This window comes from Galleria mellonella, unplaced genomic scaffold (genome assembly GCF_026898425.1).
Source record: "Galleria mellonella isolate WM207_F2 unplaced genomic scaffold, CSIRO_AGI_GalMel_v1 utg64, whole genome shotgun sequence".
Lineage (NCBI taxonomy): Eukaryota > Metazoa > Arthropoda > Insecta > Lepidoptera > Pyralidae > Galleria > Galleria mellonella.
Genome location: NW_026442133.1, coordinates 7,816,433 through 7,842,858, shown reverse-complemented (window position 1 = coordinate 7,842,858; position 26,426 = coordinate 7,816,433). Strand labels below are relative to the sequence as shown.

General features: G+C 33.6%; 1 protein-coding gene across 1 annotated transcript in view; it reads left to right on the top strand.

Annotated features, from left to right (window-relative positions):
• The first annotated feature begins 229 nt into the window (after positions 1-229).
• LOC128201897 (uncharacterized) overlaps positions 230-26,426 on the top strand; it is a 42,701-nt gene continuing 16,504 nt past the window's right edge. The window contains exons 1-2 of the mRNA XM_052900235.1: positions 230-1,328; positions 1,568-2,191. Of these exons, the coding sequence (XP_052756195.1) occupies positions 230-1,328; positions 1,568-2,191 (1,723 nt within the window). The remainder of the gene's footprint in view (positions 1,329-1,567; positions 2,192-26,426) is intronic.

Sequence of the window (26,426 nt, the reverse complement as noted above, 5' to 3'; positions counted from 1 at the left end):
GTGTTGTATTAATCTTTATTAAGCTAACATTGTAATATTAAGTATGTTGTTTTATATACGTTTCATTAATATTAATAACAGTGAATCCAATATCTTTTTTGTATAAGTGCAAAGGTGCATTGAGTTATGCTATTTTGGTTACATTTTGTCTTATTTTATAATTTTTTAATTATAAGTACAGTATATTATTATATATTATTCATATTTATATATTTACTTATTTGATAATATGTCAACATCTTTCATTGATGATGACTTTTTTTCCTGCTCATCTAAGTCCTCTTCTGATATAAGTTATGCCAGTGCTTTTGCTCACGATGTTTCAATTTCTCTCTATGCTCAGCTAACCAACTTAATGTCTTCTAACTGTAAAAATAACCTGAATATAGTGCATATTAATGCCCAGAGTGTCCCTGCTCACTATGACGATCTTTTGTCTGCTTTTGACTCCAAGATCGTTGATGCAGTACTTATTTCTGAATCTTTTCTGAAGCCTCCCTTGCTATCTACTCAGTTTTCCTTGCCTGGCTTCAGACTTATTCGAAATGATAGGGTGGGGGCTGGTGGTGGTGGAGTGGCTATTTATCTACGGATGGATATCTCATATAAAATTATTGAACAGTCTCCTAGTATTTATTCACAATCAGCTGAATACCTCTTTATCGAAATTAACTGTCATTACTCTAAATTAGTTCTCGGCGTATATTATAGTCCTTCCTGTCACATCGACTATTTCTCCTCTTTTGAAAGCAACTTAGAAAACCTATCAACTCTTTATGACCATACCATCATTCTTGGTGACTTTAATACTTGTTTAATTAAGGATGATCATCGCTCCCATAAACTTCGCTCTATAATTTCATCTGTAAATCTACATTTACTTCCGTTATCAGCTACTCACCATGCCCCACACAGCTCCCCATCCCTACTTGACCTTATTATTGTCACTAATCCCGATAATGTGGACACCTTTGGACAAACACCTTCCCCATTTTCCTACCATGATCTGATTTTCGTTTCCTATAAACTACGTATGCCCAAACGTCATTCTAAATTTCTCTTCCTGCGTAATTTCAAGGGTATTGATTTGAACCTACTGAGTTCCGATGCAAGGAAAATCGATTGGTCCCCTGTTTTAGACTGCCCTGATATTGATGGTAAAGTTGCAGCCTTAAATAGTATCCTAATTCACCTCTACGATGTTCATGCTCCTCTACGACGTATTAGGGTTAAACATCTTCCAGCTCCTTGGTTAGATGAAACAATAAAAACTTTTATGGCTAAACGTGATAGAGCCAAGAGGAAGTATAGGAGGTCTCCGACGGAATGTAATTTAATTACTTATAAAAATTTACGCAATCGCTGTAGTAGAATGTGTAGGGATGCTAAACGTCGCTACATATATAACTCCTTGAATGGTCGCAGTCTTGATCAAATGTGGAAATTCTTAAAGTCACTCGGGATTGATTGATTGAATCCTCTATTTCGTTTAATCTTAATGATATTAATAACCATTTCTGTAAATTACCCACACATCTTGACGATAATGTCAAACTTACTACTTTAGATCAATTATCAAAAATGCCCAGGCCTGAGTGCGAATCCTTCTCTTTCAGCATGATTACAGAGTGTGATGTTAAGAGGCACCTCCTTACCATTTCTTCCAAAGCGACGGGTGCTGACGGAGTAGGCACACAAATGTTGCACCCTATTATGGATGAACTTGTATCAATTATTACACATATAATAAATTTTTCTCTTGATACATGTTCTTTTCCAGAACTTTGGAAGAAAGCCTACATCATTCCTGTCCCTAAAACATCTAATCCATCTACTCTAACTGATTTTAGACCTATCTCGATTCTACCCGCTTTGTCAAAGTTATTAGAGCAAATAGTTCATAAACAATTGTCCGTATATCTGTCTAGTAATAATCTGCTAAGTCCTTTGCAATCTGGTTTCCGCCCTGGTCACAGTACAGTCAGTGCTCTTGTCAAAGTCACTGACGACATACGCCGGGCTATGGACAACCACTCCCTCACACTCCTTGTTCTTCTAGTCTTTAGCAGTGCCTTTAACTCTGTAGATTATGATATTCTTTTAAATATCCTTTCATCCCTTAACATATCTCCACCTGTAATCAATTGGTTTAACTCTTATCTTCGGGGTCGACTGCAGTGTGTTCGCCATGGTGAGGATACCTCAGATTGGTGTGCGGTTACTGCAGGAGTCCCTCAAGGCGGCGTATTATCTCCTCTTCTTTTCTCTGCATTTATCAATGCTATAACTCATGTAATTTTTCTTCCTACCATCTCTACGCAGACGATTTGCAATTATATTTTCATTTTAATCTTTGCGACATATCTGAAGCAATTGATGATATGAATTTTCAGCTGCTTAAAATATCGGAATGGGCTAGATCCTTTGGGCTTCTAGTTAACCCGCGAAAATCCCAAGCTCTCATTATAGGTAGTCATCGTAATTATAAAATGCTTGATCATGATGCTTTGCCTCCTGTTTACTATGAAAATGAGTTAATTGCATATGCTAAGAAAGCAAAAAACCTAGGTGTTATAATTGATTGCAATTTATCCTGGAATGAACACATTAATGGGGTCAGCAAAAAGCTATGTTTTTCATTTCATTCTTTTAAACGATTGCAAAAATTCTTACCATTTAAGACAAGGCTTACTTTGGCACAAGCTCTACTGTTATCTCTTCTTGATTATGCCGACATATCCTACCTTGATGCAACTGAAGAGCTTTTAAACAAATTAGAGAGATTACAGAATTTGTGTATACGTTTCATATATGGTCTGCGTAAATATGATCATGTCTCCGCTTATAGAACAAAATTGAATTGGCTGCCAATTCGAAGGCGTCGAGACTTTCATATAATGTCGTTTTTATATTCCGTTCTATATAACCCTACTTTTCCCTCCTATCTTCGTGAACGTTTTGATTTTCTAGTTCCCCATGACGTGTCCTCCCGTTCGACGAAATCTCTTATCCTCAAACTCCCTTCACACTCATCTACGCGCTATAGTGGATCTTTTACCGTCCATGCTGCTAGATTGTGGAATTCTCTTCCCATATCTATCCGTGAGAGTCAATCCCTAAATATTTTTAAGAGTAGACTTAAAGAGCATCTTCTATCTCTATGAACATATATTTATTTATCTATATGTGTAGGTATATTGTATGTATATGTGTATGTATATGTAGGTTTATGCATAGATGTCGGTATATATTTATGTATATGTATGTGTGTATTTGTACTATATAATATAATCTAATTAATTTAATTTTGGCTATTTAAAAATTGTACACTGCTGTATCCGCTGACATTGATGCTCCTTTCCACTTTGGGTTTGCTGGAAGAAAACTCTATCAGAGTTAAGCTCGCCTTTGTACTTTTGTTTACCTCTGTCATATTTTTATAACTAATGTGTACAATAAAGTATTAAATAAATAAATAAATAAATTTCTTGAATTCGACTTTAGAATCGAAATAAAAGAACAGAATAGTATACCACTAGATCATTAATGTTATATCATATAACTTAAGCTACTTAATGGAATATGTGATTTAAATTACTGTTAACTTGAGAACATGGATTTGACATTAATCTGATTTCCTCCCACCCACTTAAATCCAGCTTTCTCTCCTGAATATCATTCGATCATATCGTAGGTGTATACCTAAATCTGATTGTAACCGAAAACTGCAGATTTTTCTAAATATATAGAAACTTCTCGTAACAAATTCCTAGGATCTAAAAAAAAGAAAAAACGTGCTTAATCTGCAAATACTTTGAACTCAGTCAAATAACAAAAATTTAAGCAATAAATTTTTAGATATATACAAGTAGAAAATGCTATATAGTATATAGCAATCTATATACGAGGTTTGTCCGGAAAGTACGTATAAAAGTTTTTTAAAAATTTTATTTTACAATTATTCAGGTAAATCAATTTTATCCCCTTCAAAGTACTCCCCCTGTGACATAATGCACTTGTGCCAACGCCGTTTCCACTGTGAGAAGGCTCCTTGAAAGTCCTCTGGTTGTAGGTTTCTCAGCTGCCCCGTCGTAGCTTTTTTTATCTCATTTATGTCCCCCAAATGCCGCCCCCGAAGTACCAATTTGGTTTTTGGGAACAAGAAGAAGTCACACGGGGCCAAATCCGGCGAATAGGGGGGGGTGTTCGGTCACCGTAATGGAATTTTTACTCAAAAACTCACGGACAACAAGAGAGGTGTGGGCAGGGGCATTGTCGTGGTGAAGAATCCAACGCCCCTCTCGCGCCAATTCTGGACGAACTCGTGCCACACGAGCTTTGAGGCGTCTGAGCACATCGACGTAGAATTTTCCATCAACTGTCTGGCCTGGAGGGACGAATTCTTGATGGACAATCCCCCGAACATCGAAAAAAACAATCAACATTGTCTCGGCCCTCTCTGAATCTTTTTAGCCACTTGTGGACGGTTGGTTCCTTCACAGCATCATCCCCATAAACTGTTCTGAGATCGGCAAAAATTTCACGGCCATTCTTGCCGAGTTTCGAGAGAAACTTGATTACGACGCGCTGCTCTTCAACGGAAGCGGGCTCCATGCCGACGGGGTTTCGTTAAGAGGTAACTTCACAGATGGCGTGACAAGCCAGTTCGCACCGCACGGCGGTCAGACCAGAACTGAAGCATTGTTAGGGACATAAGGAAGGGGTCCTGCGCTTACCTGGCCTCCCCACTCCTCTTTCTCGCATTCCAGAACACTTTTATACGAACTTTCCGGACAGACCTCGTAATCAACATCAATAATCCTGTAGACATGAATAAATATACGAAACACGTAGTAAAATTAAATATTTACCCAAATTCCAGACAAAGTATGAATATATCGTCACAGAAATATGTGTTTAGGGTTCATAAACGAAAATTCAAACTACGCATGAGATACGAGTAACAAAATTAAAAGTTTTTTAAAGAAATTTCAATAAAAAATATTTACTTGTTTAATTTTTTTTTCTATTTGAATCCTGTTTTAGAATTATTATTCTTAAATTGATGATTTTTATAAAATGAACCGCCTAGCAACTTGGTCTAACAAGTATTGGACCCGCATCTTTCAACTATTTGAACCCGCTTAGTTTCATTCATCCTCATTGTCCACCATTTTTTTTATATAAAATAATTGATCACTTTGCTAAAATAGATAATAGATATCTAAGAAACGATAATCAGTCATTATATCCTTGTTACTGCAATGAATCTCCTGTAAAAGTTATATTTCGAAAAATAGGGAATAACTGTGTTTTAGTTTGAAATGTAGGGTATGATATTTAAATTACAGGATACACAGACATAACATCTTAGTCCTCAGAAATTACCATGGGATATCACGGAAATAATAATGTATTCTGTAATATCCATGGTTCTGTTCGTATCTATAGGGAACAGTTACCACTTTCTACTATATAAGCCGTATATTCAATATAATTATGAACAAAAATAAATGAAAAATACGCACACGCTTAAACCTAAATGGTCACGTAGAGTGTGGTTTCAAAGAAATTTTCTTCCACTAACGCTCAGGCTGTGGAATGAGATCCCCGCGGAGGCTTTCCCTAGATACTTCAGTATGAGGTTGGAATGGGTATATTAAGGTTTCTTCAGGGTCGGCAACGCGAACGGGATATTCCTGGTCTTGCAGGCATTCATAAGTTACAGTAACAGTTTACCTGGCTGGCTGTATGGCTGTATGCTTCTTTGCCATTTTTGTGGTATAAAAAAATATATAAAGATTGAGTTTGATGAGTATAGTAAGACAAAGTTTCTCAACGAAGCTTCTATAAAACAATTCATTGTGTATTGTCAGATGGCATATATTAGATGAGCCGTAACCTTGTCTGACGCCTTCGAAGAAGAGATCAAAGTGATCCCTCAATATATTAATACTTAAGGTGTATTCTTTTTAGATGTATTGTACGCATTACTCAAGTTCATTCGACTCCTTGCTTCCTTTGAGTTGTTTTCCACTCGAAATATTTCATATTTTTTATGATTATAGCTCTTTTATATGAAATAAAAAACATGATTAAAATTGTGTTCCACAAAAAACCGACTTCAGTTGTAACAAAACCAAATGTTTTGATTTAAAAAATAAAATACTGAACCGACTTTGATAAAATTTCTATCGGACCAATCTGTAACCTAACTTGTAATGAAAAAAATTTTTAAGCAACGTGTTCTGCTCAATCCTAATGATTACCGAAACGAAATTTTTTTCAAATTTTTTTGATTCTTGTTTTTGGTCTACGAACCTGGAAAAAAAGTTTCTAACTTAACCACTATATGGATCGGATAGCATGTTCATTCGACTTTAATTTGCTTTTTTGCAAAGTTCGATACGACTACTTCTCGCCGAGATATCGAACTTTAAATAAAAAAGGATCTTTTTGTCTTTAACCATCAATATCTCAGCAACCGCTAATTACACAAGGAAATTAAGGAGGGTTTTGAAGTCTTAAATAAATTTCCGACAAAAATCAGCTATGGTTTTTCTAAAAAAAATTTTTTTTCTTTACATTAATTTGATTAATCAAGAAAAAAAGGACTTTTGGTGACTTTTGGGATAATCAGGAGCTAAGATGGAAATACCGAGAAAACCAGTAATATTGAGTATGCCTTTTACAGTTCAAATTACCCACAAAACCCCCACAAAGTTTCGATTCAATCCATCGAGCCGTTTTTTTGTTTTATTCGATCGAATTTTTAAAAAAGTTAAAGGATCACGATTTTGACTTTAAATGATCATAATCTTTAACAAAATGCAAACAAATGTTTTTCAGTTTTTTTTATGCATTTTTATTGACAAAAATGTTTAAATTAATGGAACAAAATATTAAAAAAAATAAAAAAAGATTTAGAAAAATTTGGGATTTGTTTGATGACTTTTTTTATACAACTTAGAATGGCAAATATGGCCCACCTGATGATAGAAAGTAGTAACCGTCGCCTACGGACATTTTTGTCAATAACATTGCATAAAAAAAAGCTTCTGTACTTTTAGTGTAAATAAGTACAATAAAGTCGTATTTGTTATCTAACGTTTATATCTTGTTGAAAGGTGAAAATCAACTCACATTTTATTATAATAATAAGTAACTTGGAACACAATAATTAACTTGGAACGCTAGTACTAATATGTTTTTGTTTCTGGGGTAGATTTTGTGGCCCCGTTCTCTAAACTTATCACATCGAAATCTTTATTCTAAGGACCAATATGAACTAAATTTACCAAAATTTTGTCTTAATCTATTAAAAATTTAATTCATATTGGTCCTTAGATTTTCGCTGTGAAAGCAAATTATAATTTTAATAGAAAAGATAGGTTTAGATAATAATGCCACTGGTAGGTATGAACTCTATAACTCAGCAGTCAAATGAGAAAAAAAAAATATGAAGACGGTAGAAAAATGAATTTTGAAGTCTTCCAACGGTGGTCGCTTTATTTATGTAATGTTGTCTTCGTAAACATTACTATATGTGTAACAGTTACAAATGACGTTTTGCATAACTTCACATAATGACTCCTCCATGTTCCTTCCAGCTCTATCTTATAGGTAATTTACTCAATCATTGTATTAAAACTTATACCAGGTTTTATAATATTCTAACACATATTTATTTTAACAGCAACAATAAGAAAGAAAGGAGTGGCTCATTCTATGTCAGAATCACACGGCAACTGTCTATATTATCTCTACAGTTTTATTGATATGAGTATGTATTCCAGAAAATTTTGTAATCAGTTTTGAGTAGTAAACCAAAAACTGGCCTGCTCACGTAATCACGTAAAGTACAGTTGAACAAAATAATGGTATCTTATTTAAATGTATTTTAAAATAACTACTACTCAACATACAATATTAATAAAAATTAATCCATCAATTAAATATCATGCACCTACCTGAAAAATGAAATGTAATGTAATAATTAACATATACAGTTAATTATTACATTACATTTCATTTTTCAGGTGAATAAAATCAGACAAATATAAAAATTCGTCTATCCGATGAACCAACTGAAGGCAATAAAGCTGTAAATAAACATCAACAGTAAATCGTTTGATGAATGGCGTCGCAGCTGAAGTACCCACGCAACATTCTAATCGGAATTAAGGATCTTACAACGTCACGCGATTGCTGTTTTTAAAGGCTTCTAAGGTATGCAGTAGTGGCCAGGTCGATCAGAGAAGGCACGGAAGTGCCTCCGTCAAGCCAAATACAGTCGTTCCATGCTTTTCTATGAGTCCCTACTCATAGCACTTTTGAACCCATGTAACTTCCTTGTCGATAAGACAAGAAGTTTAAATTTTTTGTGTTGAATAAACCATATCATAACGGACTATATTGTCAATGTACCTAATAAGTTAGCCATGCAAAAGCCACATCTTTATATAAACTAACAAAAAACAAAATGAAAAAGCTGCGTTGCGAGACTTGGCATGTTTTTGATGGGATTGGATATTTTATACTACGTTACCGTCGCGGTGCCGCCACACAACCGTCCGACGCTTACTTACAAATCAGCCGTAGTCCACTAAACATTTTTCGATCAATAAAGACTTATTTATGCATACGCGGTCGACCTCGACATCGTATGCAATGTTGCGTTATATCCATTACATATACAGACTGAAACTAAAATCATTAGCATCATTTTAAGTGAATGTTCTGTTAATGTCACTAAACATTTTTCTCCAAAGAAACACGAAGTAAATGCAAGCTTGAATTTTCTATCATTTTTCTACTCATACCTATTACTTTCTAGAAAATATTTGCGCCAAACTGGCTGATAAATCACGGTCCATTACTGCTCTTGCGTAGAGTACCGAATTACCGATATAACACGATGCCCTTTGACGCTGATTATATATTTTATATAGTGAACATATTCCATCTGTTTGTATGTTAATTCCTAATACTGTTACAATAATTCGAGAATTTTATTTACAGAAGCTAAACAAATTTCAAAATGTCATCTTAATCGATTCATAATTGGAGAAAATATGGACAAGAGTATACAAGAAAGAAATTACTCTGAAATTTAAAATTTTCCCCTTTTCGAAATCGCCTAAAAGAATTATTATTATATAATATATAATAATATTTCTTATATAATATATAACTTTTACCCTCTACTTCATTCTTGTAACTGGGATAAAAAGGAAACTATATCTTTCTCCATCTCATATTAAGAGCAAGAAGTTATGGCGTTAATACATTAAGATACCAAGAAATAACAAACAAGATTTGGAGAATATGCTACTAGCATATAAAAAAAATTATAAAACAAACAAAGAAGTAGTGATATAGTATAAATGATCTTTAGATATTAAATTTATTAGAACTATTTATAGATGCTTTAATTTGTAGAAGAATATTTTCGCTATGTAAGCATTTTTATTCTTTATAAACATTAAATATATTTTTAGGTAAAATGTCTGCCTTCAATTTCACGCTCTAATCTTCTTGTAGGCAGCAAGTTCTATATTTTTTACATAGTATTTAAAAAAAGTTAAAATATGCACTTCTTTTTATAGATCATTGTATGATGTATTAAATTTATATTTATATATTTACATAGCATTAATAACTGAATAAAGTTAGATTTCTATTTTCTGTCTATTTTTATTGAACTGTATAGGCAGCATATATAAATATTAATTGTGATCACAACATCACCCTTAAAAGTCTAAGAATTAAGTAGTTCAAAATCCTGGTGATGATCCTGGTGACTTCTCAAGAGATGTTGTGGACTTCTAATTGACTGAACGTTCATGCCTGTTCCTTCTTCTTTTCATGTTTGTTTTGCTCATCACAGGGACCTTCAAGTTGTTTGATATTCTAAGATGCATATAAGAAAGGTGGTTGCTAGGTTGTCAGTTTCGTACAATCTTTAAATATTATAATTTCATAAAAACGCACAAAAATGAACACAAAATTAAAATGACCATTTAGTAAACTGAATCTATGGAAATAAAAAGAGAAAATCTATCGCGCGCTAACAAAAACATATCTCTAGACGCAAGGGACAAAAAAAGATGCTGAATGTTGTTGGCTTGTTTTATCTTATGTATGCGTAGACGATAATGTATACGAGTACTTATAAATATATATCGATATCGATAAGTTGGCCACTGTTTCTATTTAAAAAAATCTTTACAATTGTTTCAGAATTAACGAATAATTACCATAAAATATACAGAAAAGTAAAATACACAAACATATTAACGACATTTTTAAGTCAGACAAAATTTATATGAACAGATCAATTTTGCAGTGAAAAATCTTTATTGTACCCTTAAAAATGGTACAGATTATAATGATAATTATTATTCTGATAATTTACAAAAGTGAGGAAGTTTGGCCCTACATTCACTACAAAAATACTCAACTAAAAACTACCTAGTTACATTGTATTACAGTCCAAAAATGTTTATTCATTTTGCAATTAATATTTTAATTTTTAGTTACAATGTATTTCAATGCAAATATTGAATGAACGAAATTTTTTTTTATTATAATAGCCTGGTTAATGTTTGATAATTTTTATTACGTTTCATTATAATGAAGCTCGTAAAGGGAAATGTATTAACATATTACACAAATAGTAACACTAAACATGATGTTAATGTTAATCCCCACTTTTATGCCACTGGTGAGGAAGGATCATTTAGAATTGTTAATATTTCAGGGGAGCCAAAAAACTATTTTTTTTTTTATTTCAAGTGCTTTTATTAGATAATACTCGTAACATAAAACGCTAATAATTGCTTTCTTAGCATTTTTAGTCGGTTTTTGTATAGTTATAAAAAACAATTGAATTTTACACAATTAAGCAATTCAAAATATAGCAGTTATATGAAAATACTTCCAATTTAACCTTCAACTACATATTTTTATGTATTATTAAAGAGAAGCTATTTGGTAAAATATGCAATAATTTTTGACGTTCAATTAATAACGTTTGTTAACATAAAATATTTGTTACTTACTCGTGTAAAATGCCATAAGTCGAATTCAACCAATTTAAAAAAAGAAAATTGGTTACTATTAGACGTTTGGGGTGTCGGAGTAAAAAGTAGCTTATATCATTTTTAATCCCATGTATAATAAATGTCATTGCAGTATGGCCCCGGCATAGAATGGACCACCCCTTCCTTTCCCGTGGATGTCGTAAGATGTGACTAAAGGAACATAATGGTCAAGGGACGGGCAGCAACAGCCCTCATACAAATACTGTAAATACAAGTACAAGTTGTAACGTAGAAACATCATATATAAATCAACGATTACATAAAGATACAATCAGTAATACAACAAATGATAAAGCTAAAGCTCTACAAAATGTACATACACAAGAAAAAGAGATCCTACCCATCTTAATTAATGGGTCACTAAAGTCTAACTGCGTTTATCAATCCATAAGTTAAGCGTGGCAATTACTGGCAAAATTTACCAATAGTGGTAGGCCTTTGTTTATAAGTGGTTAGTAATAGCTGGTATATAACAAACAAACTCACTTTCACATTTATATTATTATGAATTTATATGATATGTAGAAATTAGATTACTCCATGTTTGTATAATAATGTAATTCATCTATTTATATTAAAATAAATTGTGAATATATTACGTATCACATAAAACTTTTTTATTGTGTTTGTAATTATTAGGACACGAGAAGATGAAAAATTTGTATGAAAAAAATGTTTGATAATTCCTTTGAATTAGAAAACCTCCACATTAAAAAGGGAGTGAGTAAGTAAGAAGGAAGATTTGGTCTCATTCTCTTCATTAATAAAAACAGTAGTGCTAATCTTATACATAATTTAAATTTTATCATTATCAAGCTCTTTTATATTAATTGCTTCAAAATCTAATTTCATCCACATGAAAACAAAATAAAATCGGACTAATGTCTCCAACCATCCTTTTTCTACTCAAATGGATCCGAAGATTCATTTAATTAAATGTACGTTAAAAACATCACCTGTATTATTTAAAAATCAATTACTCTCTCAAACATATAGATTTAATAAAAAAAAATTACTATCTTTAGGAAATTTTTGACAGTATATGTGACTGTGATTTATTTATTTTATATTATCGTCATATAGTCTATAGTACTCGTAATAATAATAAATCTAATTTCTAAATTTACCCTCTCAATTGATTGTTTTTGGAAAACATAGCAATCCCAACTCCTCCCACAAAAGCAAAAGCTCTTCATAGACTTTTCACAGCAACCTCACTGATCCGAGGATTTATGTACAAACACGTGGGTGGGCGATTAAAACCTGTAAAATTTGTACAATTAAAATAAATACAACGACCCTATTTAGAAATCACACAATATCTTCATGCTACACGTTGCGCTAAAAACCCAGACTTTTTTGTTGTTAGGAAGGCAAAAAAGCAGACAAACCATTTGGTGAAGAGTGTTACCGTCGCCCATAAATATCTGCAACACAAGAGGAGTTGCATTGTCGGCCTTTTAAGTGTTTGTAGACACGTTTTTTGAAAAACTCGATAGTATATTATAAAAAGACAACTGAAAAAGGGAGCTCATTTCATAACTTAGGTGTATGAGGTAGACCACCATAGAGTTGGAGTTTACTTAAGAAAAGTAGGTGAACTTTAGCTCTTTGGCAGGAGATATGGTAGGTAGTAAAAGGGTGGTGAAAATATCAGGTCATATAATTACATAAATAATTACATTTCCCATTGTCCAAACAATGGAAAATAGATAAAAAGCAACATTCCATCTCAAACTCACGGAATCCAAACTATTCATTAGCATGGGATTGTTGACCACTCGAGCCGCTCGACGCTGTATGGAGTCAAGTAAAAAGAGTTGATATTGAGGTGCTCCTGCTGAAAGATGTGAGCAAATATATCCATATGAGGGCGAGTTTGGGCTTTATAAAGCAGAAGTCGATACTGAGAAGAGAAATACTGTTTTGCTTTGTTTAGGATCCTAAGTTTCTTAGAAGCCAGTTTCGGTTTTTCTTCCAATTGACCCCTGAATTGAATGTTGCTCGAAGTATAAGTCCAAAATCCCAATATTTTTAGAGATCTTAATAGGAGTATCCAGGAAATAAGGTGGCACAACAAACAGAGCTTTCTTTGCAGTAAATGCACAGAACTGTCTTTGAAGAGTTAAAAAATACCAAATTACGTTGCCTCCACTCGATAACCTGTTTTAGAGATACCTCAACATCAAGCACTAACTGTCTTCTATTCTTCTTTGATATAGTTCGGGGGATATTAACACTACCTTTATAATAGGACTAACATGTATTGTCATCCGCATAACAATGAACGCTGTTAACTTGCAGTATGTCATTAATAAAATGTATTAGGATACGGACTAACATTAAACAAACTGACAGTTGTATACCTCATTTTAAAACTCTAAAAATACTGATACTGCCTTGCATCTACATATTAGGAATTTGCAAATTTGTCAAAAAATATTCAAGTTTGTATAGTACACTACATGATATGCCTCATTGCTACGAATTGCGTTATAAAAACAACTTTACAATTTAAAATTACTATGTAGTACTAAATTGAATACTATATACTGTATACTTCTAGTACTTATTTGTTTTTGTTTTACAACACGGGGAGCAAACGAGCATGCGGCTTACCTGATGGTAAGTGATTACCGCCCATAATCACCCACAACACCAACGGCATTGCAGGTGTTCTGCCGGCCTTTTATTATATGCGCTTTTCTTGATGATTATGATGTCGTATCGGTTTGGAAATACTGCTGCTGGAAGTTGATTCTAAAGAGTGGTTGTACGTGGAAGAAATTGCCTTGAAAAACGCACGGTGGAAAACCGCCATTCGTTCGGATGGTTGGGATGATAAATTTTAGTTTATGGCGGGTTGAACGGTGGTGAAAATCAGCAGCAGATATCAATCCGAACAATTTCTAAGAGCACTCCCCACGATAAATTCTGTAAAAGATGTACAGAGATGCAACATCTCTGCGCAGTTTCAGTGGGTCGAGTCGGATAGTAAGGCGCTGATTATCAATAATTCGAGCCGCCCGCCCTTATTCATTATTAAAAAAGCTTCTAAAAAATAACGCCTATTATCATGTAAAAAAGTTTACATATGCGACAATTTGTAATATATTTGTCTATGTGGTATGAATACGTATGAGAGTAATATTAAGTAGATAATATGCATGGTGAACAGTCTGGGTGTCAGTACAGAGCCTTGGGGTACTCCAGTGTTAACAGGCAAAGTATTAGAGCATACAAAATCTAAACAGACATTGATACGACGCACATATAGAACACTGGATGCCCATCTGTATAATCCTACGGAAAGACAATATGATAGAAGCTTGGATTAAAGTGCCCTATGCCAGACCCGAACGAAAGGTTTTGCGATTAGATATCATAAAACCTTTCTTAACCGCCATTGCTTCACCTTTACTCTCAATGGTGGTTGCCCAACGATATGTGAGATAAGAAGATCACTGGTGCTACTTCCGTGCCTAAAACTATATAACTGACAAGCTGATTCTCCTCCAGATAACTTAGAATGTTTGTATTAATTACTATTTCCTTTAGAGAGCAGAAAAGTTATCGCAATAAGTCTATAATTAGATGGACTGCACGATCGCTTTTCTTGCAAATAGAGTAAATGTTAGCTATCTTTCACAAAGATGGGAAAATACCCGTAACATATAAGAAAATAAACAGACACACCAATACTGGAGCCACGTCTTTAGTCCAAAGCATATATGCTATCAGATTTACTGGACTTCATGATATCAAGAAATTGAAGAACACGGCACACGGAACATTGTATGAAACGTATTTCAGTCATAGTGTGGTCACATCTAAGGATGGTAGGCAATGTGATTTCCCCATCATCAAGAGTAGATCTCGATGCAACTCGAGTGCACATAAGAGATCAACTTTCTCTTTGGCGAAGTAAATCCATGGCTAACAAAAGTTAGCCTCTACAGCTTTGACGAGAGACATGTAGACACGACTCTCACAGTTGGGAATAAATACCTACATATACTCGAAAAACTTACCTTCCCTTCTTTGATAGTAGGTTAAGAACTAAAACGCGATGACAAAACAATTGATATAGATTCTGATACAATTGTCGGGTTGTTATTTTCATTTGTATGCAACTAGCTTTACAAAGCGAAATGGCGGTTTGGAACAAAAGTTTGTGAGTATACAGCTTGTCGGTAGGCCGATATCTGGAGCGTCGGCCCACCACTCGCGAGCAATCTGTTTACGTAACAGCCCCCGTTATGTTCCGAGAGGGTTCCGTAGTAGACGTTAAACATATTGCCTCATAAATCGCGAGAATCCCGGCAAATGCTGCTTACCCGTTCCCGGTGTCGATTTGACTACGTTTCCTTTACGATTTCATGATATTGAGTGATTCAACCATGCTTTATAGTTTGAATCAATGACTAAACAAAACCTATTCAGATATTACACAGACTTAATTAACATTCAGTACATAAAGTGTAGTGAATCTTAAGCTAATTAAATATATAAAATTAAATAGATATTTTTCAAATTCATGTTATGATAATATAAATATTTTTTCCCTTGCTCTTTGCTTCTGGAAACACCTAAAGCTTGATAAATGCTTATTCCCTAGTAAGCCATGTCAGACACATTCGTGTGCAACGAAGGCAGTCTGGAAACTCTCTATACACTATTACACCACCACAGTAGGAGTAATTGTACAAAGGTCCTCCTGCCGTCTGAGTTTCACCTCTTTTTCTGTACATCAAACCTAATAAAATTATAAAACGTAGAAATAAAGAGCGTATAAAAGTAATAACCTTGTCAATTTCTAATACTCAGCTTGAATCAATTTCTGTCTTGAATATACCACATTATCACTGAGTTATTTTAATTAAGTTTATTATTTAATAAATCTTTCTTAGCATTAATCTTACCGTATCATATATAATTATAATTAATATCATTCATTATACAAATTCGACACTCAATTTAAATTTTTTTTACAGTTAATATTAATAATAATTAAACACATAGTAATTATATTCATAGTAGCTTAATTTATAAATTTCAAATATATTTCAATAATCATTCTTAAAAGTTTATTATACATTCTCTTTATCGTTTTTAAAAAAAATTGTTTCTAATAGTCAAATCAAAGACTGGATTAGATGTTAACAAAATATATTATGTCGAAAATAGTACAATATGAAGTATACACGACAACACACGCAATAACAAAAATTAAACAAAATTAAATACGTTTAACATATAGGGTGGAGTTTATTTTGTATCCTTACATACGTATTTGGAAAACCAAAATTTTTTTTCAAAATTTGAAGGTAAACCCGAAATTATTTGAATAACTAAACAACGCAAAATACAATAAATTTGTATTATATATTTCTAAGAACAAATTACATAACAGTCGTTTTCTGTTAGTAATACCTATAATTATACTTAACATATATATATATATATATATATATATATATATATATATATATATATATCACACATAGTAGAATAATGACTAGTAAGGATTATAATCGATAACTTCTTATTCTTATATATTTCTACATTATCGCCTTATGGCTACAACCAGGGGCTAAGTGAATTTGATTTTCTATAAGCGTCATATATAATTCTAGTAATTATTTGAACAAATAATATGACAATTTTTAGTACCTACATGACATTTTCTCTGTGAACGTGCGACGCACTCGAACAGCCCCAGTGTTGTCTGCACTTTACAAACATATCACATTGCTATATAAATTCGCTGAAGGCGAAGTTAAACTAGAACCAAACATATTATGAGATTTAGTTTGAGTAGTTGCTAAGCTTGGAAGCTATTAAACTTACCAGAGGAAGACTGTCTACAAAAGTCGTCTACATTCATCCATACCTCTGACCTATACGTGTTTTTACCATGAAATAGATGTGTTTACAGTTAAATTACGGGGTATAGAGGCATAAAATCTTAGTCTACATAAATGGAATGGTATGGTGAGGGATACCACTTGCATTATAATGTATTTTGCGACGTCCTTAGTGCTATTCATATCTATAGGCGGCGATTACAACTTTTCATCAGGTGAACCTTTAACTTGTATTCTATTCTAAGTATTAAAGAAGAAATTGTGAAAATAATAATTATTTCATTCTTCATTATATTTATTATTTACTTTTTCTAACACATCTAAAGAATACAGTTTATAAAATTTTAAATTAAATGATAAATATTTAATATTAATAATTTTTATCAGCAAACACTAGATATTATAATAAATCCTATTTAAAAATTTATGTAATAAATAGACTGTTATCTTGAAAATTTATACTAAAAAAATTTAAATATGAAATCTACTTACAATGGTATATTCCTAGCAGTGGAATCCTATTACTAACGATCCCTTTCCCTTCTAATTCGGTAGGTATAAGTAACAACGATGTATATTGTTTCTGTAGTTAAGTTTAATATTGCTTGGACGTATGTATCGAACTTAAGGATGGGATATAGCAATTATAATACAAGCCACTAAGGTATAACATCACAAGCAGGAGTATAAGACTTCAGGAATGTATATTTTGTAATACCCATGATACTATTCTGTCTATATCCAATAGTTAATATTTTCCATTAGGTAGACCATTAGGTAACTTATTTATCATTCTAAATTGCATGTAAATATGGATAGTGGTTCTAATTGTGTTTAACATTTGATTCATGAAGAAAGCGCGTTTTAGATATTTATTATAAATTATATCAATTTTCTTAAATATCTTGTGTCAACACATTTTGACACAAGATGTCATTACCTACAATTATATATAATAAAAATCAGACTAATTACTTTAAATATAATAAAATATTAAAATTGTTATTATACTAAATTTTGTAATTCTTGATTTTATAATTATTTATTATCATGATACTTAAATACACAGTAATGAAATTGTAAGAACACGTAGTCTCACTGACTTGTTTACTCGAATTCGGCCGTATGGATATAAAACATTGTTATTTGGGTGGAGAGACACTTCTTGTCCAACCGTTGAACAGAGCGGAGCTCCTTCCGTATCAAGACTGAACAAGTATAGTAAACCACGTGGTCATTATATAAAATATATCACAATTATTGTTGATGGAAGTCCTAAAGAAGCTATAGTTAAATAAGTGTGAATGGATTAAAGGAAGTTGGGTATTTATGTTATATTATTTGTTATATATCAAACACAAAGTAAAATAATAGTATGATATCTAAATTAAATGAACTGTAAGTACTTGTGCTTCATTTCTATTTATCACTAAGAAGTTTACAACCTCTATATACAAATCGCAAATCCGGCCCCACATGGAGTATTGCTGTCGCTTATGGGCCGGAGCACCTAAATACCAACTTGAACCTTTCGACTCGTTGCAACGACGAGCTATGAGAATTGTCGATGATCCCAGGCTTACAAGCGGTATCGAACCCTTGAATCTCTTAGGAGAGATTTTGCCTCACTCTGCGTGTTCTACCGCCTGTACAATGGACTGTGCTCAGAGGAATTGTTCAATATGGTGCCCACAGCTACTTTCTACCATCGTACGGCTCGTCATCGACAGGGAGTTCATCCTCATGTCCTACAGCCTCAATGGTCGCGTACTACGCGGTTTCAGAAATGTTTCCTCCCACGAACTCTCAAGTTGTGGAATGAGCTCCCTGCCGAGGTTTCCCCAAGAGACTACAGCATGGGGTTCTTCAAAAGGGGGGTAAAGAGGTTACTTCAGGGTCGGCAACGCACGCGTAATACCTCTGGTATTGCAGGTGTTCATAGGCTACGGTAACCACTTACCATCAGGTGGGCCGTATGCTTGTTTGCCACCTCACTGGTATAAAAAAACCTTAATTTGTATATTTTCTGTAATTCTTTACATTTATGTACTAAATTTAGTTATGTAAAGTACGGTAGCCTGACCTTCATAACACAGGATTTTCCTAGCATGGAGGCCAGACCGTTGCCGACCCTGAAGAAACCTCTTTACCCGCCTTTTGAAGAACCCCATTCTGCAGTCTCTTGGGAAAACCTCGACAGGAAGCTTATGCCATAATCTGATTGTCCGTGAGAGAAAACATCTCTGAAACCGAGTTTTACGCGACCATTTAGGCTGTAGGATATGAGGGTGAACTCCCTGTCTATGGCGCCTTAATTTCGAAGTGGCCGCGGAACTGTACGTCACTAGAGATGTCGACACCAAGGATTCCAATGCTTTTGAAGATCTTAAGAGACGTGCCCTGGAACTGTGGGGCCATAGCAAATGGGGGTTTTTAGCGGTAAACGCGCAACCTTGTAAATAAGCGGGGTTAAACTGGACATGATAAATATTATTTAAAAATATAGATAACAATAATAATAGATAAAAATAACAACAATTTTAGTTTAAAATAATAAATTTACTACTCTTATATATTTGAACTAGGCCATGTATCTATGAGTACATGAGCTATTTGCATTTAGAAGAAAAAAAAAGAAAAGTAGAATATATATGTATGTGGCGTGAAGAGAGATATTCGTAAGTTGTATGTATGAGTATGGTAATTAGATGAGATGATCTGTATGTGTAATGGAATAATGTAACATAACATCATCAATATATGCGACTTAAAAAAATAACTCGCGTGATGCATTAATGCTATTATACTATACTCGTATCAAACAAGTGTCATCACTACTATCTACTCGTAGATGTCATTAGTTGTTCTATTTCATCATAATTTAAGTATGTATTGTTTTAGATATATTTTACAACTATATTTGTTAAGAGAATATATGTGTAGTTTCAAATTTAATTGGTTATAGATAAATATACTTGAATAAAGATATTGACGTTTAGCGAAAGCAGATTTGAAGTAGTTTTTTGGAAATGTGAGCTGTGGTATGTGATGCGAAGCTGGTATATCCACAGCGTGTGACGCAGGCCTGTCAATGTGAATCTGTAAAATGATTCGGTGAATGTACAGCTGTCTGACTGTAAGCACTTTATAGCCTGTATATAACTGAGAAGTGGGATATCTAAATGGTTTATTTAAAATGACTTTTATAACAGATCTCTGAGCTCTTTTAACTTTTATCATGGTTGTATTGGTTGCCCCTCCCCACGCCAATATACAATAGCTTAATATTGATTCACATAATGCGTGGTATACAGCGAGTGAAGATAGTGTTAGATGCGGTGGATCTTAATTTTTTAAAGAGGTAGGTAAGGTTCCTCACTCTTCAAGTGACTGCAGATATATGATTATGCCAAGAAAGGCAAGAGTCAAGCAATAGACCTAAGTATTTGACTACGTGAGTACGTACAATTATCGGACATGAGCAATTTGTAGTACGTTGACATGTGTGGACCTTTATTTCTACTTCGCTGACCCTTTGCTGGCTGTGAGGAGGGACAAGTACTGAAAGTTACTAGTTTACCAGAGGGAGACTTTGTACAAAAGTCGATTGCTTGGGTACCTCTGTCCTATTCGTGTTTCTACCGTGAAGCAGTTGTGTTTGCATGGCTGTATTTCGGTTTGAAGGGTGGGATATGGCGTGAATTTACTGGGTACAGAGGAATAACACCTGAGTCCTCAGGAATGGCAACGCATGGGGGGTATCATGGGCGAAACAATATACTCTGTTATGTCCATGGTACTGCTCATGTCTATAGGCGACGATTACCACTTTCCATCAGGTGGGCCGTCAGCTTGTTTGCCATTCTAAGTAGTATAAAAAAAAAGTGTTGATTTATTAATGCTTAAAATCAGATTACGAGTATTGGTTAACCAGATCATAGCCTCATGAAGCGTGTCTTCTGCTATTTCTGTAGCTGTCTCCCAATCCTTACCATATTATAAAATTACAATATCGTCTGCGTAAGCTATAATTTTAGTAAAAGGGTAGGTCCCTTTATAGGTCCCGTATAAGTTACAAAGTTCATTCATGTAGATCTGAAAAAGGAGAGGAGACAACACACTTCCCTGAGGGACACCGAAATCAATTTTCTCTTCTGTGCTAACATAGCTACCTATTTTATGCGTTGTGAACGATTAGAGAGATAATCTGTGAACAATTTAAGAGATTTACCTCGTATCCCTAAGCGTTCTAGCTTATTTACCAGTGAAGATATTGAGACGGTATCGAATGCCTTCGTTAAGTCCAAAAAAACACCGATGCATTTGTTGTTAGCATCAACTTTATCAACAACAATGTTGAGCAAAGAGGTGACTGCGTGTTCTGTAGATACGCCTCTTCTAAATCCGAATTGAATTGATGTTATTATATTGTATAATATTTTTTGAGGAAATTATTTTAATCAGTCGTTCCAATATTTTTGATATTAATGAGAGAACCGAAATTGGTCTACAATTATTGATCTCATCAGTATTTCCTACTTTACAGATTACATGGATAATTGTTTTTTTTTAGAACATTAGGAAATGTGCCATTAGTTATTGCTAGATTATAGATATGAGTAATACACGATGTTAGAATGTGACTTACAGATTTTAATAGCTTAAGAGATAACCTATCCCGGCCAGGAGCACTATACATACACTTAAATTTAAAAAAAAGGTATTGAAATTATCCTTATGGTATAATATTTTATATTGCTTAATATTGCTTTTGTATAAAATGGTATATTTATGACAAGTAATGTCGTAACAATCATTTTCTACCGGTTACCAAGAGACCTTAACCTAAATAAATACACGTTACGTATATGTTGCACCCTTAATACTGTCTGAATTATATTAACACATACATGGACTATAATAAAATAGGTTTTTACTTATCTTTACCTAGTTAAGGGTCTAGTTAATTTTAATAATAGAAATTATCATGACGCCGCCACTACGAACTAGGTTAAACATACTTTTACAGGCCAGTTGGGCCATGATTAGACATCTATATGAACACGCGAGCATGCTCGGCATCGCGCGTTGTTACAACTGTTGCAAAATTGCTTTTGTTGTACGATAAATTAGAAATCCTTCTCGTACATTCAGGGTCGTAAAAGTTTCTTTTGTGTGGCGGTGGCGATGTTTGGGCGAGGTATTTCCTGTTTACCTTATATTCCACATGAAACAAAAATAATTATTTTAAAATTTATGAACTGAATAAATTTATACCGCACATTTATTAAGGTATTTTCGTTGTAAATCCCTTATTAAGTACGTTGCCCACACAAATTGTTTGTCTTTAGTGGACACAATTTTATTACACTGTTTTCCTCTTGTGAATAAATTTGTTTAAAAACTGTTTAAAAAAAGATTTGTTAACTTAAGATATACAACTCTACAGGCATATTAATCAATAAATATTCTTTCATCACTTCCTTAGAAAATAACAAGCAATTTGGGACTCTCAATATCGGCAATGCCTTTTCGTCATTTTTTTTTCAATTTGAGCCTTAAGGGCTCAGACTGTGCCTTGAGGAAACATCAAATTATTTAATTAACTGCTTATTCATATTACAAAATTACGTGTGCTTTCTATTTTTTAATTTTTTTTAAACTATTAAATTTTTTGAATTTGTTAAATAACCATAATTTTTCCGTTGGACTTCTTTAATATCAGGATAGCTACCGCTATATCCAAATAGTACCGGTATCTTAATATATATTGGTTAACTAGGAAATGGGTAACGGGATTATATTTATTCATCTTCCAGTATACTATTCAATACCAAATAAAAATCAACCTGGAAATATTAATAAAAAATATGCCATAGAAGAAAAGCCAACTAAAATATTTATTTCTAAAGAAAAATGACGAAGGCATACATAAAGAGGTCATAGAATGTGACAAAGTATTTACCCATATTTCTCTGGTCAAAGAGGACTGGTGGTCGTATGAAAAGTGAAGAAGTTGTATGAAAGAGTCTTCAAAGCCCTTCACGAGCCGTACATCATCACGAAGGTCTCCGTGCATTGTCTACAACTCGGTAATCTCGTCGGAGAGACCGAGAGTTTGTCTGTACAGAGCCAGGTAGTTAAAACGAATGATTACCGAAAGCACATTCTTGAAGGATCACTAATAATAATACTGATTTGCATAAATCTATAAAACATAATTTGGATCAGTGGAAAACTGAATACTCAGCAATCTATCCAACAACAATTCAAGAGATATTGAGAGCATGCTTTCGAGCGCTGATATTTTAATTGTCTAGTGACTTCTAGTTTAAAAGCAAAACAAATGTTTTGTGTAAGTTAAATTTGTTGTATTAAGTTCTTTATACGATTACGTAAAAATGGTGAGGTTAATTTACTCATAAAGTTTATTATGAAATTAAATAATACTATGTGAAATTGTCATGTCTTTAAATAGATATATTTGGTTATTTTTGGTACAAAGCTTACTTAAAATAGCATATACAATTATCTTTTAACTACTTTTATTTTTTTACTTTTTGTGGGAATATAATTCTCAATTAGGTTCATATAGCAACCTAAAACTCGTAAACTTACACATAAAGTAAATTTTTAATTTACTTTATGTGTAAGTTTGCATTTTTGCCTTTTGTAAAAATGGCTAGCTGATATTTGACAAAAACAGACTTTAAAAAGCTAGCAACTCACAAAGCACTCATCTACTTCATATAATAAGGACCTTACATGATTTATTTCGATGTTTATATGCTTTTCGTCGCGCCTCCACCGCTCTAACACAACAAAAATATTTTCTTATAATAACGGAAAAGTCGGTGGATTTTGTACTATTACCATGTAGATTAAGGGATAAGGCATTGACTTGGAAAGAAACAAGCATTTTATCGAGAATCGGTTCACGCCTAGCTCGTCTATGTGACTATTACGATCGCAGTATATATGTAAAATAACGATGTAGGCTCCATTTTGGTGGTTTCCGAGCCGAGAACAGGAATAGACCGCTCGGGTAGAGCTGCTTTCGATACTTAACCTAAAAGGGTATATCTGAACTGCTATACCATTTATTTCACTTACCTATTCTGAATCATGATCACTGTTGGAAGTAAAAGAAGTAAAAAAAATACATATTATATCCTTCTCCATTATAAAGCTTCCATAGGCTCGAAGATAATAATTGATGTGTCTTCAACTTGCGTCGATCTGCTATACGCTTGTAGAGTTCCGACTCTATACCGATAGAGCGTGCAGCTGAGTTAGCGTTCAATGTTCCCAGGCAAAGGTAAGTAAACTTAGATAAGGGCGGAAGTGGGGCCAACGTTCGAACCCATCACTGATAAAACAACACACACCTGCCTTGGTGCTCGCTGCATGCATTTAATGCCGATTTAACTGCCAGTCATTTATACTTTTTCTTAAATTGCAAATCTGTAAGCGACATCCTGATCGAGGCTATAGATTGCATAAATGATCTTAGGATCGTTCAAATAAAGTAGATAAACACCTTCAGATGTTACTAAACATTAGAATAAATATAATAATACTTACTAAGTAATATACTAAAATGTATATATAATGTGTGTGTGTGTGCGTGCGTGCGTGCGTGCGTGCGTGCGTGCGTGCGTGCGTGCGTGCGTGCGTGCGTGCGTGCGTGCGTGCGTGCGTGCGTGCGTGCGTGCGTGCGTGCGTGCGTGCGTGCGCGCGTGCTTGTGTGCGTGCGTACGTACGTGCGTGCGTCCGTGCATGCGTGCGTGCGTACGTGCGTGTGTACGTGCGTGTGTGTGTGTGTGTGTGTGTACAGAGTAATTTATTCCTCACTTGTAATAATTATTTCAGTGGTATTGGGTATTCAGTACAATTAAATTGGGTAAGTTTATAGATAGTCTAATATAGGCTCTATTTCAAGCTATTTTTAATAATCTTTATAAAAACTTTACTAATATTATAAATGTAAAATAGAGTTTGTTTGTTACTTTATAACGCCTCAACTACTTGACCAATCACTATAACATTTGATATAGACCTACTATATGGGATGGAGAAAGGTAAGGCTACTTTTTATCCTGATAATGCGGCCAAAGTCACGGCTAAAAACGTATTGTAATATAAAGCAAATAATTTATTTATAAAATTACGAATATAATATGTTTTTTCATTTCTATACATAAAATATTCCCTGAATGTAAAATTATAGGTACATTGCAAATGTCTGTTTTAGTTATGTTCTTAAATAATTATTTATTTCATAGACAAATAATTTTTCATTTAAATATTCGCTAAAAGTATACATATATACACATAGTACATAATTCATAACTTTTATGATTTCTTATAAAAAATTGTAATTTTCTTTATTTTTTAACGAATCTGACAATTTGTTATACATTTTAATAGATGACACAAAAAAATCTGTAGAATGTATAGCTAAAGAAGATGATGGAGGAAACAGTCTGTGTGTTAAATTTTATTTTGCGCATCTTTCTTCACGTATTTTTAGAGATATTTGGATAAATGTATATAATTTTAATGTAAAATTTTCAAATTTCGAAGATTAGTATGCGTTTAAGTAAGGATTCTATTCTATTACTGGGTTCGGGATGTAAGAATCTGAAAGAAATTCAACAATTACTCTTTTCAAATTATTAGTTAATCAAAAATAAACAAGCAAACATAAGCAGACCAGTCCACATAAGCAACACCCTTTCACGAGTATGACGAATGAGCCAGCCATCATTGCGCTCAATCATGTTTTACGGAACTTGACCCAACCCATCACGCCGCTACCAATCAAGACCTTATAATTGGCATGACTAGCTTCAAGTTACTTGAATATATCATGAGTACAAATTACGTCAATACACTACCAATGTGATTAATAAAATACCCATATAGGATTTGAATTGGCATTTACAGTCAGAATAATTAATATAATAAAGTCAATAAGTTCATTTCATAATCAAGGCACTTTCTCCCACGCACTACCACTCTTTGGAATCGACTTCCAGCAGCAGTATTTCCGAACCGATACGACAACATAACCTTCAAGAAAAGAGCATATTCCTTTTTAAAAGGCCGGCAGCACACCTGCAATGCCGTAGGTGTTGTGGGTGACCATGGGCGGCGGTAGTCACTATCAGGTGAGCCGCAAGCTCGTTTGCCCCCTGTGTTGTAAAAAAAATATAATTTCCATTTAATATATATTTATTTATTTATTTACACTTTATTGCACCAAGTAAAAAGAGAAATAACAAATACAGTAAATATTAATGAGAAGTGATACAAAAGGCGGCCTTATCGCTAAGCAATCTCTTCCAGACAACCTTTGGGTAGAGGACATTGAGAAAAAGACAAAGGGTAGGTGGCGCACTATTATATAAATATTATCATATACAAACATATATAGATACATACATACATA